Source organism: Sceloporus occidentalis, unplaced genomic scaffold (assembly GCF_023333645.1).
Source record: "Sceloporus occidentalis isolate IW3139 unplaced genomic scaffold, rSceOcc1.0.p SCAF_66, whole genome shotgun sequence".
Lineage (NCBI taxonomy): Eukaryota > Metazoa > Chordata > Lepidosauria > Squamata > Phrynosomatidae > Sceloporus > Sceloporus occidentalis.
The window spans coordinates 5,743,075-5,754,838 of NW_028317046.1; the positions used below are offsets into that span (position 1 = coordinate 5,743,075).

Sequence of the window (11,764 nt, forward strand, 5' to 3'; positions counted from 1 at the left end):
ACAAAGAGTATAAAACGCGTTTCTTCTAACTCCTTCCGGATCATCGGGTCCGAGCGGCCCCCAGCGCGGGCAAAGCTTCCACATAAACTTAAAAGCATTCCCTCAGCGGCGTCAGCGGACGTTGCTGTTTAGTTGTTAGACATATTGTGTCAAATTAACGCGTCAGAAAGATGGGGCACTTGGCGGCGCATGTTGCAAGAAGTCTCCCTGACGTCCGAGCAGCCGTGTCACTTCGTATCCTCATCTGTACATCACGGGGACATCATATCACTTACACACGTGTCCTGGGGATCCCAAGTGATGATGGAACAGTAATAGTCGCCTTGTACACCATGTTGGCCCTGGACCCCAGGGGGCCACAGACACACCAGAGTATTAATCGGGGTCCCAAGTTTTAATTCACCCAATAAAGCATAAGGAAGTCACCCCAGTAAACCCCAAAACCATATGGAGATAAAGCAAATAAATACGATCTTTCCCCCAAGTGTATCACAGCTATCCGTCTAAATGTGAAATCCGTCGTGCACATATCGGCCACTGGGTGGCAGCACCGCCGTACACCAGATGTCTGCAGAAGGGGCAGTGGCGGCGCAGGATCCCGGCCACCCCACAGCGTGAACGGCGTAATCCACCCCTGACGATGTCACTTTCTGTTTAATAAAGGCGCTTCTTTCTATAAATTAACCAACCGCACCAGCCCAGGAGACTAATGGAGCGTTACGCTTCAGCCAAAATAATCCACCGGCTGCCCCCAATCGCTGCAGCCTATGACTTCCATGTAACGGATTCATGGAGCTTCATTGGCCACGGCCGGGGTGCGGGTTTTGCTGCCATGGCGTACGTTATATTTATACAGGTTTATTTGTATAGTTTTTTTCCTCCTTAATGCCCTCGAAAAAGGTCATTTTTCCTAACGTAGCGTTTCGGTATAAAAGGTGTGATAAGCGCCGTGGCTTTTGTTGGCCGTCAGGGAAGAGTCATTAAGAAGAGATGGAACATCACAGAGGACCTTGTTATTTTGGTCGAACCTCAATCCACCTTTCTCAGTGTCTAATAACACGCGAGATGTAAACCCCGGGGGAGCGATCAGCGCAGAGGAGACGCGGAGAGCCGCGATCCTTCATCATCCCATCACAACATTATCCGCGCCGCCTGGTGCTGACGGCGTCCGGGAAACACCGACAGCGGCAGAAACAACCGCGATAAAACCGGGATAAAAGCTTTTATCTCTCACACAGAGACCTGAAAGGGTTTTTTTTCTTTGCGATGAGAAACGAGGGCAGGAAAAATAAAAAGTATTATTGTGGTTGATTTGTTCGCGGATAATGGCAGCCGTGGAGTTTAAGGCCCTGACAGTCCCGGTAATGCGTGTGTTAATAATGTTACGAGTTAAAAGCTTCGGGAAAAGTCTCTCGTTGGACCATTAAATGTCCAGAGATTGTGTCGGCTCCGTGGCTCTATCCCCCTGCCATTAACGGTGAAATGACAGACGTCACCGACGCGGCTCTCACGGCGCCTCATTACTCGGGGGGGGGCACTGCTAACATCTCCAAAAAAAAAGCGCCAACAATGAACCACTGGGCCCCTATGGAGCTGTTATAGAGAGGAGAGTTGGGGCCCGGGGATAACTTTGGATTTGTGGCCCTCGAGGACCAGCTAGAAGCCTATAAGTATACGCATCAAAAAATCTGTTACAAAGTATCATTCGGCAGCTTATTCGGAACGATGCGATTTGTTACCTTTGGGGTCTCTGCTTCCCGGCCCCTGATAACCCCCATAAACCTCAAATAACCCCCATAAACCTCAAATAACACGGATTTCTCTGATTCACTACGTGCAACAAAAACTGAAAGTGTTTCTATAAATATAAGCGGCGCATGTTCTGCCGTTACTGATTGATCTGAACGCCGACGCACTCAAAATGAACAAAATAACCTTAAAATGTTTTTAAAGAGCCGGGCCACGAACCCGGACCTTCACACAGAACCAGAAACTGCCAAAGGGGCATTCAAATCGCACCCTTGCCAACCCCCGGGGCAACCGGCACTGCAGCAACCCGGGGCAAATGGGTGGCCGAGCATCAAGTACCCCAACTTGCTGAAGGAGAGGTGGGAAGGAGCCATAGGGGTAAAACATTCACCGGTAAGAGCCCCGGTTTACCCTCTTCCCATTTACTGCACGCTAATGCAGGATGAGCCCATGATCGCATACATCCACTACACGGAACATACGACACGGTATATCGCATCATATATGACTCGTGTGCATAAAATATCGTTATTATTGTATAAATGGCGACGCGGTGACGCTCATTAATGGAGCAGAGACGCAGACCTCCGATGCCCCCACACATCAGAAATATTCAGAAAGTGCCTTCCACGTGAACGGACCCCCCCCACACCCGAATCCATCCATTTAAACCTCCACAAAGTCCGCTTGTGCTTTATAAACCCCCGTCCGCTTTTCTCTGCTCCGGTGTTACCCCCTAACGACAGCCCTAAAAAGGAGTGACCAGAGGCACAGTTCTCACTAGACCCCCCGGGGCAGACGACTGTGCCCACCCCGTCACAGAGGGGGTAAACCTACCTGGGAACAGCCACCGGTTATTGCCCCCCTCGCAGAAGGCAAGTTACACAGCGAGTGCCGGCCTCAGCGGAGCCCAGGAGGCGGCGGAGGAGTCTCCGGAGCAGAAGGCACCACGGATCAGGGAACGCAGCGAGAACATAAAATCACTCGGACGATTTGTCTTCAAATACAGGATGTTTGTAACTCCAATTACAAATTAACACCAATAACAAACAAAAGGAAGCAGCAAAATGATCAAAACTCATCACCCTACATAAGGGTCTGCCTATCTCCGATAATCAGGCTCTACCCGCTAAATCGTTCCTCACAAGGATATGGCATCGGCAAGAGGGGTCCGGCCCCTCTAATACTCAGGGAAACATTCCCACCGTCAGCAGAAACCCCCCACCCAGGGCGCGAGCAGCAACGCGGATCACTGCGTTCGATCGGCGAAACCCAGAGGTTAGAATTTTACTAATTAAATCCCAACTCCGCTCCGAGGCGTTTACAATAAATATAAAATCCAATCTATAAAACAAAGTTTAAAAAAGTGACGTCCAGAAAAAGGCATCTAGTGGTCCGTCCGACGTTCCTCTCCCTTAATTTGGGGTTTAACCCCGTGTGCGATACGCTTCTCCGCGGGAGCCGGCCCCTCCAACGCGTCACCAAATGTCTCTGTCGCTTCGTCCCAGATAACGAGGGGTCCGTCGCAGCGTCTGCACCGGAGGGTCGCTCAGGGAAGAAGCCGGATCTTTCAGAAGTAGGTCAGGTTCTGGATGATTCTGTGATGAAGAAGGTTCTTTATTGCCATGGCTTCCAGGGTGATATTATGTCCCGAAACCTAGTAATGAAAGAAGAAACACCGATATACACACTCCGGGGGCAAAAGATAGCAAAACTACCTTAAAAACACAGAACCCCCCCGGCAGGTCGGCCCCCATCGGGTCGTCTGCTTTTAATGCTTTAAAGACTAAATTTTATGTTTTAGGTAAATGAGACTTAATGTTGCAACAAATGTTTTATTAGAAATATCAAATATATTTATTTTTCATAATTTTTTTTGGGGGGGGGGGGGTTTGAATGCCGTAACTTACAGACAGAAGCAGATCCCACTGCGGTTTTGGTGGGAAATCACGCCTGATTCGTGCATTCGGGTTTGTAAGAACTTTGTCTAATTTGTGAATTTATATCAATCTCTGGAGGGACCCCCAAAGAAACAAACGAATAAGAGCGGACCACCTCCGGATATTCCAGGCAGGCGGACGGACCGGCAGACAGACACACACATGCGCAGGCAGACGGACCGGCAGACTTACAGCCATTGATTTGAGGGTCACTTTCTCGTAGTAGTGGATCGGCTGCTTCTTGTTGCTGGAAGCCGGGTACCCGAAGCCTGCGATGTGCACCAGGTCGCAGAAGTGAAGAGCGAAGGTGATCGCTAACATTCCCGTGGTGGGTTTCTGGAAAGAGATGGGAGCGTCAGCGCCGTATCACCACGATCGGGGTCTTCCCATACACCCCACCTCCCCCGCGTAACAACTCATCGGGGTCCTTAACCAAAAACCCTGGATTCTGACACCAGAAAGCACTTTCCCCGGCAGCTCTCAGATCTGCGGTTCTACGGAAGGGGGGATTCACTAAACTATGCGCATGGGGGGACTATCAGACGAGCTGCTGGTGACCGTCCCCGCGCTCATTCTGAATGTACCAGTTTTAATTAATTTCACTTAAAAAGAACTTTCTCGTTCCCGTAAAGTCAGGGCCCCTCCAGCACTTGGGGTAATTATTCCATTAAAGCTAATTGATAAAGTGCGAGTTCGTTAAAGAAATGCGATTAATCCCCCCCCCCCGAATAAAGGTTTCACGGCGGGTCTATAGCAGGGGCCGGGGCGGACCCCGTGAGGCTGCACGGCGGGTCTATAGCAGGGGCCGGGGCGGACCCCGTGAGGCTGCACGGCGGGTCTATAGCAGGGGCCGGGGCGGACCCCGTGAGGCTGCACGGCGGGTCTATAGCAGGGGCCGGGTCGTTACCGCTTTCGTTTTCTTGGTTTGGTTTCTGTTGCAGCCCAGAATGTTCGTCGCCGTCACCTCCATGTAATAAGGATTTAGGATTCGGGTATTTTGCGGATTCACGTCCCAAATTATCGGCGGCATTTTCCAAAAGCCTTTCCGCACCTGAAAGAAAAGAAGAGGCCGAGCGGGTTCATGCGCAGGGTTATTTTTTAGGGATCATAGAAGATAATAAAGGAATTCCAGCTATTGCTCTCATTGCTCCCAACCTGTGTTCAAGCAGGGAGTGCAAGCAAGCCGTCAGGCAGACTCTAATGGCCGGTGTCGCTTTAAAGACCCCCCAATTATATCCTGTCAGAGAACACGCACCGAAAAGCCCTGAATACTGAGCATTACCCAAACTGATGAGAATTAAACCCGTTTCGGTCGGCGGAGTCTCTGCTCAGTAAAAGCAGTAAAACTTATCATTTTTGTTTTACGCCCCACGCTATTTCTGGAATTAAGTGATTTCTTTCGGAGAGATTACCGCCCGGCGAGCGACAATTCAACAGAAAAGCTTTTTTTCTTCTTTTATTCTGGAATATTAAATGTTATTCTTCGCGCAGAATCCGTGCGCAGGAAATAAATTCGCATTTCTTCTTTCCCGTCGTCTCGATTCCCCGCCGGCTCCTAGCGATAATCACGCTGGATTCGGTTAAATCCATCGTTCCAGCCGATACGAGTTATTTTTAGCTCCGATGCAAACGTCTGAGAAGAGCATTCAGTGCCCTCGACTGCGGCAAGTGTTCACGCTCGCCTGGAAGTGGGTGGGGCCAAAGCTTAGCCACACCCACAAAAAAATAGGCCATAAATGTACCCCAGATGGACCCAACATACCCTCTTCTCGTTATTCAGGATTATTTTCATCCATTGGATGTCCAGAGGCTTGAACGGCACGAGCACCATCAGAGACTGCGGGTTATTGTCTAGATGGGGGTCGAAATCGGCAGACTCCGGGTAGAAGAACCTCATGGTGGTTTTATTCCCGACATCCTTCTCGTATTTATGAACGGGCGCGTTGTTCAGCCTGCGGAGACAGAAAGCGCCATCAGACCGCGAGAACCCAAACGCACATAGGAATAATCACACAGAAGCCGCGTAACCCGCCGTTAAAGCAGCAGAGCGGTCATTTAGAGCGAGGAATTCGCAGAGCGGGCGTCCTCGCCAATTCCAAGCCAGAGTCAGAACCGTCAATAAAGCAGGTCCCCGCATCCCGGGAGGAGGTGGCAGGAGGTAAACGGTAACGACCCTGACGGAGTTTAATGGCCGTTGGAAATGGGCTCCCCGGGTTACAATGTAACATGAAGCGCCTGCTGGCCCAGGGGGCCGAGTGCCTGGGGGGGGGGGGTTGCGATGATTACAGGCTCAACGCAGCAGGTTTTATGCCTCAATAAAGACAGGTTTATGCCGTCACTCCCCGAGTCGCCCCCCGTCGCAGGTTCTTTTACAGATTACGGGGGTGAGAGGAGCGGTGGCAGCTTTACATAAGAACAGATTTTTAGGTTATCACTTATTTCCGCCGCGGCCATAACCCGCGCAGGAAACTTTCTGCAGGTAATGCCGTGTTATTGAGCCATCTCTTCTGGTTAAACCGCGCCGTCTACATTTCACACGAGGGCCGCGTTTCACGGAATACGTTCTCTGCTCCGTGTAATAATTGACACATTTATCCCCGTACGGCGCGGGTCTCCTGCCGCCGCGTATTTGGTGGAATATTTGGATAATTAGGTACAAAGTCACCAGGCGGAAATGGCGGTTTATGGGCAGAGAGGAGTTAAGGTAGCTTGAGTCTGGTTACCAAGGGGTTAATAAACTTGAATGGCTGTCTGTTAATTTTTAACTATGTATGGATCCTTTGGGGCCAATGATTTTGGAAACTAAGACATAATCTGTTAAAATACTCAGAAATCAATAGGAGGCCAAACCGGGATCTGACAATGGTCTCAACCCGTTCCTGGCGTAACGGGGCGGAATAACAGCGCCCTTTGGTTTATCTTCTGCTGTAAATGCATACAATGGGATAAAGTACAGAATACGCCTCATTGAGGTACGAGGGATCAAATGGTTCTTTGCCCTGGGAAAGGGCAGGAAGGCCGCGGCTTTACTCACCTGATCACCACGTCGTATTTATTGATGGTTTCACCCAGAGAACTGTTTCTGAGACGATGCCCGTTCCCAACCACAACGCACCTCCGACACCGTAACCTGAAGGGTTAAAAAAAAAAAAAAAGGTTAGGGTTACAGCAGGAGAAACGGGCGACTAGACGGGGGCCGGATGGGGCCGATCTGTTGGCAGGTTCTGTGTTTAGTTTATCACAGGTCTGCTTTACACAGCAGGCAGTTCCCTGAAGCGGCCACAAGAGGGCGCGAGGAGTCAATACATCACATGCAAAAATTAACCCTTTACTCTGCCTCGCAGGGATCGCACTCAGCACGAGAAACCCGTTTCCCAATAATGTTATCGAAAAATATTCCCGTTATCCCTTTTCGGTGAATAATTCCAGGAATCACCGCAGATAACCGTTTCCATGATCCCGGAAACGGGCAAATTTAATGACGGTTAGAAAGTTGCAGAAAACGTACCTTTCGATTTCGGGCGGCACGCGGTAACAGTTTGTAAGCGCCAGGAATTTCATCAGCAAGTCCTCTAAAGAAGAGACGCACAGAGTTACCGGAGCCCCGGACAGCGAGAACGACTACTAATCCATACTAACGGCCAGGACCAGGTGGCTACAGAGAGTCCGAGCCACAGGAGGTGGGATGAGACCCCCAACGGGATTCATGCCGGTGTATAATATTATATATATTATATGTAAAATGTAACAATCTCGCCTGTTCTACTCACAGTTTGATAAATTGTAACAAAAATGTGTGGCCATCAAAAGACCTTCTGCTTTATATTTCTAAATATAAACAGGATTTTAACACATTATGTTATATACTACTTGTTATGTCCTGCCTACCTTTTGTACAGCGCTGCAGAATCCGACGGCGCTATATAAAACAATAAATACCGTATTTGCCCGAATATAGGCCGCACTTTTTCCCCCCACTTTAAGTCTTTAAAGTGGTGGTGCGGCCTATATTCAGGGTTTAGCGCAGGAATGTGCAATTCGTATCACCCGACGCCCGGGACATGCAGCATATCTCGAGGAGGGGGGGCAGAGTGGCAGCATATCTCGAGGAGGGGGGGCAGAGTGGCAGCATATCTCGAGGGGGGGGCAGAGTGGCAGCATATCTCGAGGAGGGGGGCAGAGTGGCAGCATATCTCGAGGAGGGGGGGCAGAGTGGCAGCATATCTCGAGGAGGGGGGGCAGAGTGGCAGCATATCTCAAGGAGGGGGGGCAGAGTGGCAGCATATCTCGAGGAGGGGGGGCAGAGTGGCAGCATATCTCGAGGAGGGGGGGCAGAGTGGCAGCATATCTCGAGGAGGGGGGGCAGAGTGGCAGCATATCTCGAGGAGGGGGGGCAGAGTGGCAGCATATCTCGAGGAGGGGGGGCAGAGTGGCAGCATATCTCGAGGGGGGGGCAGAGTGGCAGCATATCTCGAGGAGGGGGGCAGAGTGGCAGCATATCTCGAGGAGGGGGGGCAGAGTGGCAGCATATCTCGAGGAGGGGGGGGCAGAGTGGCAGCATATCTCGAGGAGGGGGGGCAGAGTGGCAGCATATCTCGAGGAGGGGGGGCAGAGTGGCAGCATATCTCGAGGAGGGGGGGCAGAGTGGCAGCATATCTCGAGGGGGGGGCAGAGTGGCAGCATATCTCGAGGAGGGGGGCAGAGTGGCAGCATATCTCGAGGAGGGGGGGCAGAGTGGCAGCATATCTCGAGGAGGGGGGGCAGAGTGGCAGCATATCTCGAGGAGGGGGGGCAGAGTGGCAGCATATCTCGAGGAGGGGGGGCAGAGTGGCAGCATATCTCGAAGAGGGGGGGCAGAGTGGCAGCATATCTCGAGGAGGGGGGGCAGAGTGGCAGCATATCTCGAGGAGGGGGGGCAGAGTGGCAGCATATCTCGAGGGGGGGGCAGAGTGGCAGCATATCTCGAGGAGGGGGGCAGAGTGGCAGCATATCTCGAGGAGGGGGGGCAGAGTGGCAGCATATCTCGAGGAGGGGGGGCAGAGTGGCAGCATATCTCGAGGAGGGGGGGCAGAGTGGCAGCATATCTCGAGGAGGGGGGGCAGAGTGGCAGCATATCTCGAAGAGGGGGGGCAGAGTGGCAGCATATCTCGAGGAGGGGGGGCAGAGTGGCAGCATATCTCGAGGAGGGGGGGCAGAGTGGCAGCATATCTCGAGGGGGGGGCAGAGTGGCAGCATATCTCGAGGAGGGGGGCAGAGTGGCAGCATATCTCGAGGAGGGGGGGCAGAGTGGCAGCATATCTCGAGGAGGGGGGGCAGAGTGGCAGCATATCTCGAGGAGGGGGGCAGAGTGGCAGCATATCTCGAGGAGGGGGGGCAGAGTGGCAGCATATCTCGAGGAGGGGGGGCAGAGTGGCAGCATATCTCGAGGAGGGGGGCAGAGTGGCAGCATATCTCGAAGAGGGGGGGCAGAGTGGCAGCATATCTCGAGGAGGGGGGGCAGAGTGGCAGCATATCTCGAGGAGGGGGGGCAGAGTGGCAGCATATCTCGAGGAGGGGGGGCAGAGTGGCAGCATATCTATTACAAAAAAATTTTCTTTAAAAAAAGCACCAAACTTTTAGGGTGCGGCCTATAATCGAGCCAATACGGTAATAATAATCACACTTGGTGGGACTGTGGAAGCTGTTATTCACATTAAAGCCACTTGGTGCTCCTTATATTCAGATACAGATAGCAGCGCAGCCAGTAACCCGGCCAATAAAAACAGAAATCACTCATTATATAATTTGTCAGAACGCTTAACGCCTCTCGCTAATTACAGCCCTTTAAAGGCGAAGTCCCATGCAAAAAATATGTTTCCCCTTGAGCATAAACCCCAGCGCTGTATACAGTAATATACCCCCCAGCACTGTATACAGTAATATAACCCCAGCGCTGTATACAGTAATATAACCCCCCAGCGCTGTATACAGTAATATAACCCCAGCGCTGTATACAGTAATATAACCCCCCAGCGCTGTATACAGTAATATAACCCCAGCGCTGTATACAGTAATATAACCCCCCAGCACTGTATACAGTAATATAACCCCCCAGCGCTGTATACAGTAATATAACCCCAGCACTGTATACAGTAATATAACTCCCCAGCGCTGTATACAGTAATATACCCCCCACCGCTGTATACAGTAATATAACCCCCCAGCGCTGTATACAGTAATATAACCTCCAGCGCTGTATACAGTAATATAACCCCCACTGCTGTATACAGTAATAACCCCCCCATTATACAGTAATGCCGGTCAGGGAATGGTGGCCCCAATAAACTCCCTTTATCTGCAGACCTGGAGCCGCCGTTGCTGTCAGTCTTGTGATATTTTGGGTGACTTTCCCGGCTCAAACCCCACACTGAGCTGATGCTTTATGGCAATGCTAATGAAGTCCGTTCCTCCATAGACTTTCATTAGTCAGAGCGTGATTAAGACTGAGCCATTCTATTGTTCCCCACAGGCAGTATGATAAGGAATCGAGGGGTTTAGTAGATCAGGGATCAGATAACAGAGCGAGAATCATACAAATGGCTGATATGCAGCTGCCTGAAAACATTTATATTATGGGGCAAAAAATAAATTTTTAAATATGTTTGAAAGTATTTATAATCGGAATAATATAAAGATGATCCGCTTCAAAGAATAACATTCACGTTGCTCACTCAGGGAAAAGTCTACCACGGACGCCATCTTACCGCTTCCTTTTGTGCCGTACGGCAGCTCGTATAATGACTGGTTTTTGACCCAAAAGTAGTCGCTGAGCTGCAGGAAGACGGGGTGGTCTCTGGAGTAACTGGACAAAAATAAAAAGGCAAATCAGAGGGGCTTCTGCCGCACATGAGACGTTTCTCATTATATCCACGGGCTACCGAAAAGTTCAATAATCAGCAGAAATCACTATATAAAAATTAGATAAACTGGGAGCCGGGTTCTCAGCCAATGGGAGCCGGGTTCTCAGCCAATGGGAGCCGGGTTCTCAGCCAATGGGAGCCGGGTTCTCAGCCAATGGGAGCCGGGTTCTCAGCCAATGGGAGCCGGGTTCTCAGCCAATGGGAGCCGGGTTCTCAGCCAATGGGAGCCGGGTTCTCAGCCAATGGGAGCCGGGTTCTCAGCCAATGGGAGCCGGGTTCCTAAATTAGAACCCGGCATGAAACCTGATCCTTACATTTCCCAATTGTTCAAACAATAAACGCAAAGCAAATTCTTGACTTAAATTTTTGGGCTAAACACATGGGTTTTGGGGCTGCGACAAAATCCTGAGAAATTTCTGAATAAAAAAAAAAAAAAAAAGCTAAAAGTAAAAACCCATTGTACAGCGCCACGGAATCTGATGGCGCCATATCAAACAATAAATAATAACTTGCAAAATTTCTATAAAAAGGCAACAGAAGCGAGGAACGTCACCCGCGAAGCCTCAGAGAAACGCAATAAAACTTTTCTATCGTTCACCGAAATCCCCCGAGTTTTTTTATTACGCATCGTTTGCTTTTGCAGCCAATTAAATAACTCATTAACCCCGAGTAGTCTGAGGAGGTGTCGCCGGATCATTTTAATCCTTTGTGAGTCCGTCCCGGGCCCTTGGAGCGGGGTATCTGACGGGGACCATTGAGGCGTGCGCTCTGATTGACAGCGCTCTTTAACCCATTGCGTGCCGGAGGAATGTCGGATACTCACTTGCTGATCAGTACGGAGGCTTTGGAGGCCACATCGCCCGCCACGCACATCTCTCTCGCGTGCTCATAGGACCTGCTGGGGTGCGAACGGAAGAAACGGGGTTACAGGCATACAGGTACCCCCGTTAGTGAATAACCAGCACATTATTGCGGGGGATACCCGGACCCCCGGGCTGCACCGTATACAAGTCCCAACGTGCCAGATCTATTAACATTTAGTGCCCAAGGGGAGAGCGTTCAAAGGGTTAATATATTTACCCCTGAATTAGATCCGCGTCGCCGCTTTTAGTTAAAACAAACCTTCTGAAGGAGAAAAGAGCGGAATGGATTATAAGCGGGTTCGGGGAAGAAGCC

At 50.7% G+C, this 11,764-nt stretch overlaps 1 protein-coding gene across 1 annotated transcript; it reads right to left on the reverse strand.

Moving 5' to 3' along the window:
- Window positions 1–3,319: 3,319 nt before the first annotated feature.
- On the reverse strand, window positions 3,320–11,483 carry LOC149286944 (CMP-N-acetylneuraminate-beta-galactosamide-alpha-2,3-sialyltransferase 4-like; the record flags this gene model as incomplete). The annotated part of the gene is made up of 8 exons (XM_089493715.1): window positions 3,320–3,406; window positions 3,882–4,025; window positions 4,597–4,740; window positions 5,452–5,641; window positions 6,724–6,819; window positions 7,198–7,261; window positions 10,433–10,530; window positions 11,412–11,483. Coding segments are annotated over 8 exons (895 nt in total), but the record flags the coding sequence as incomplete, so codon positions are not given.
- Window positions 11,484–11,764: the final 281 nt, after the last annotated feature.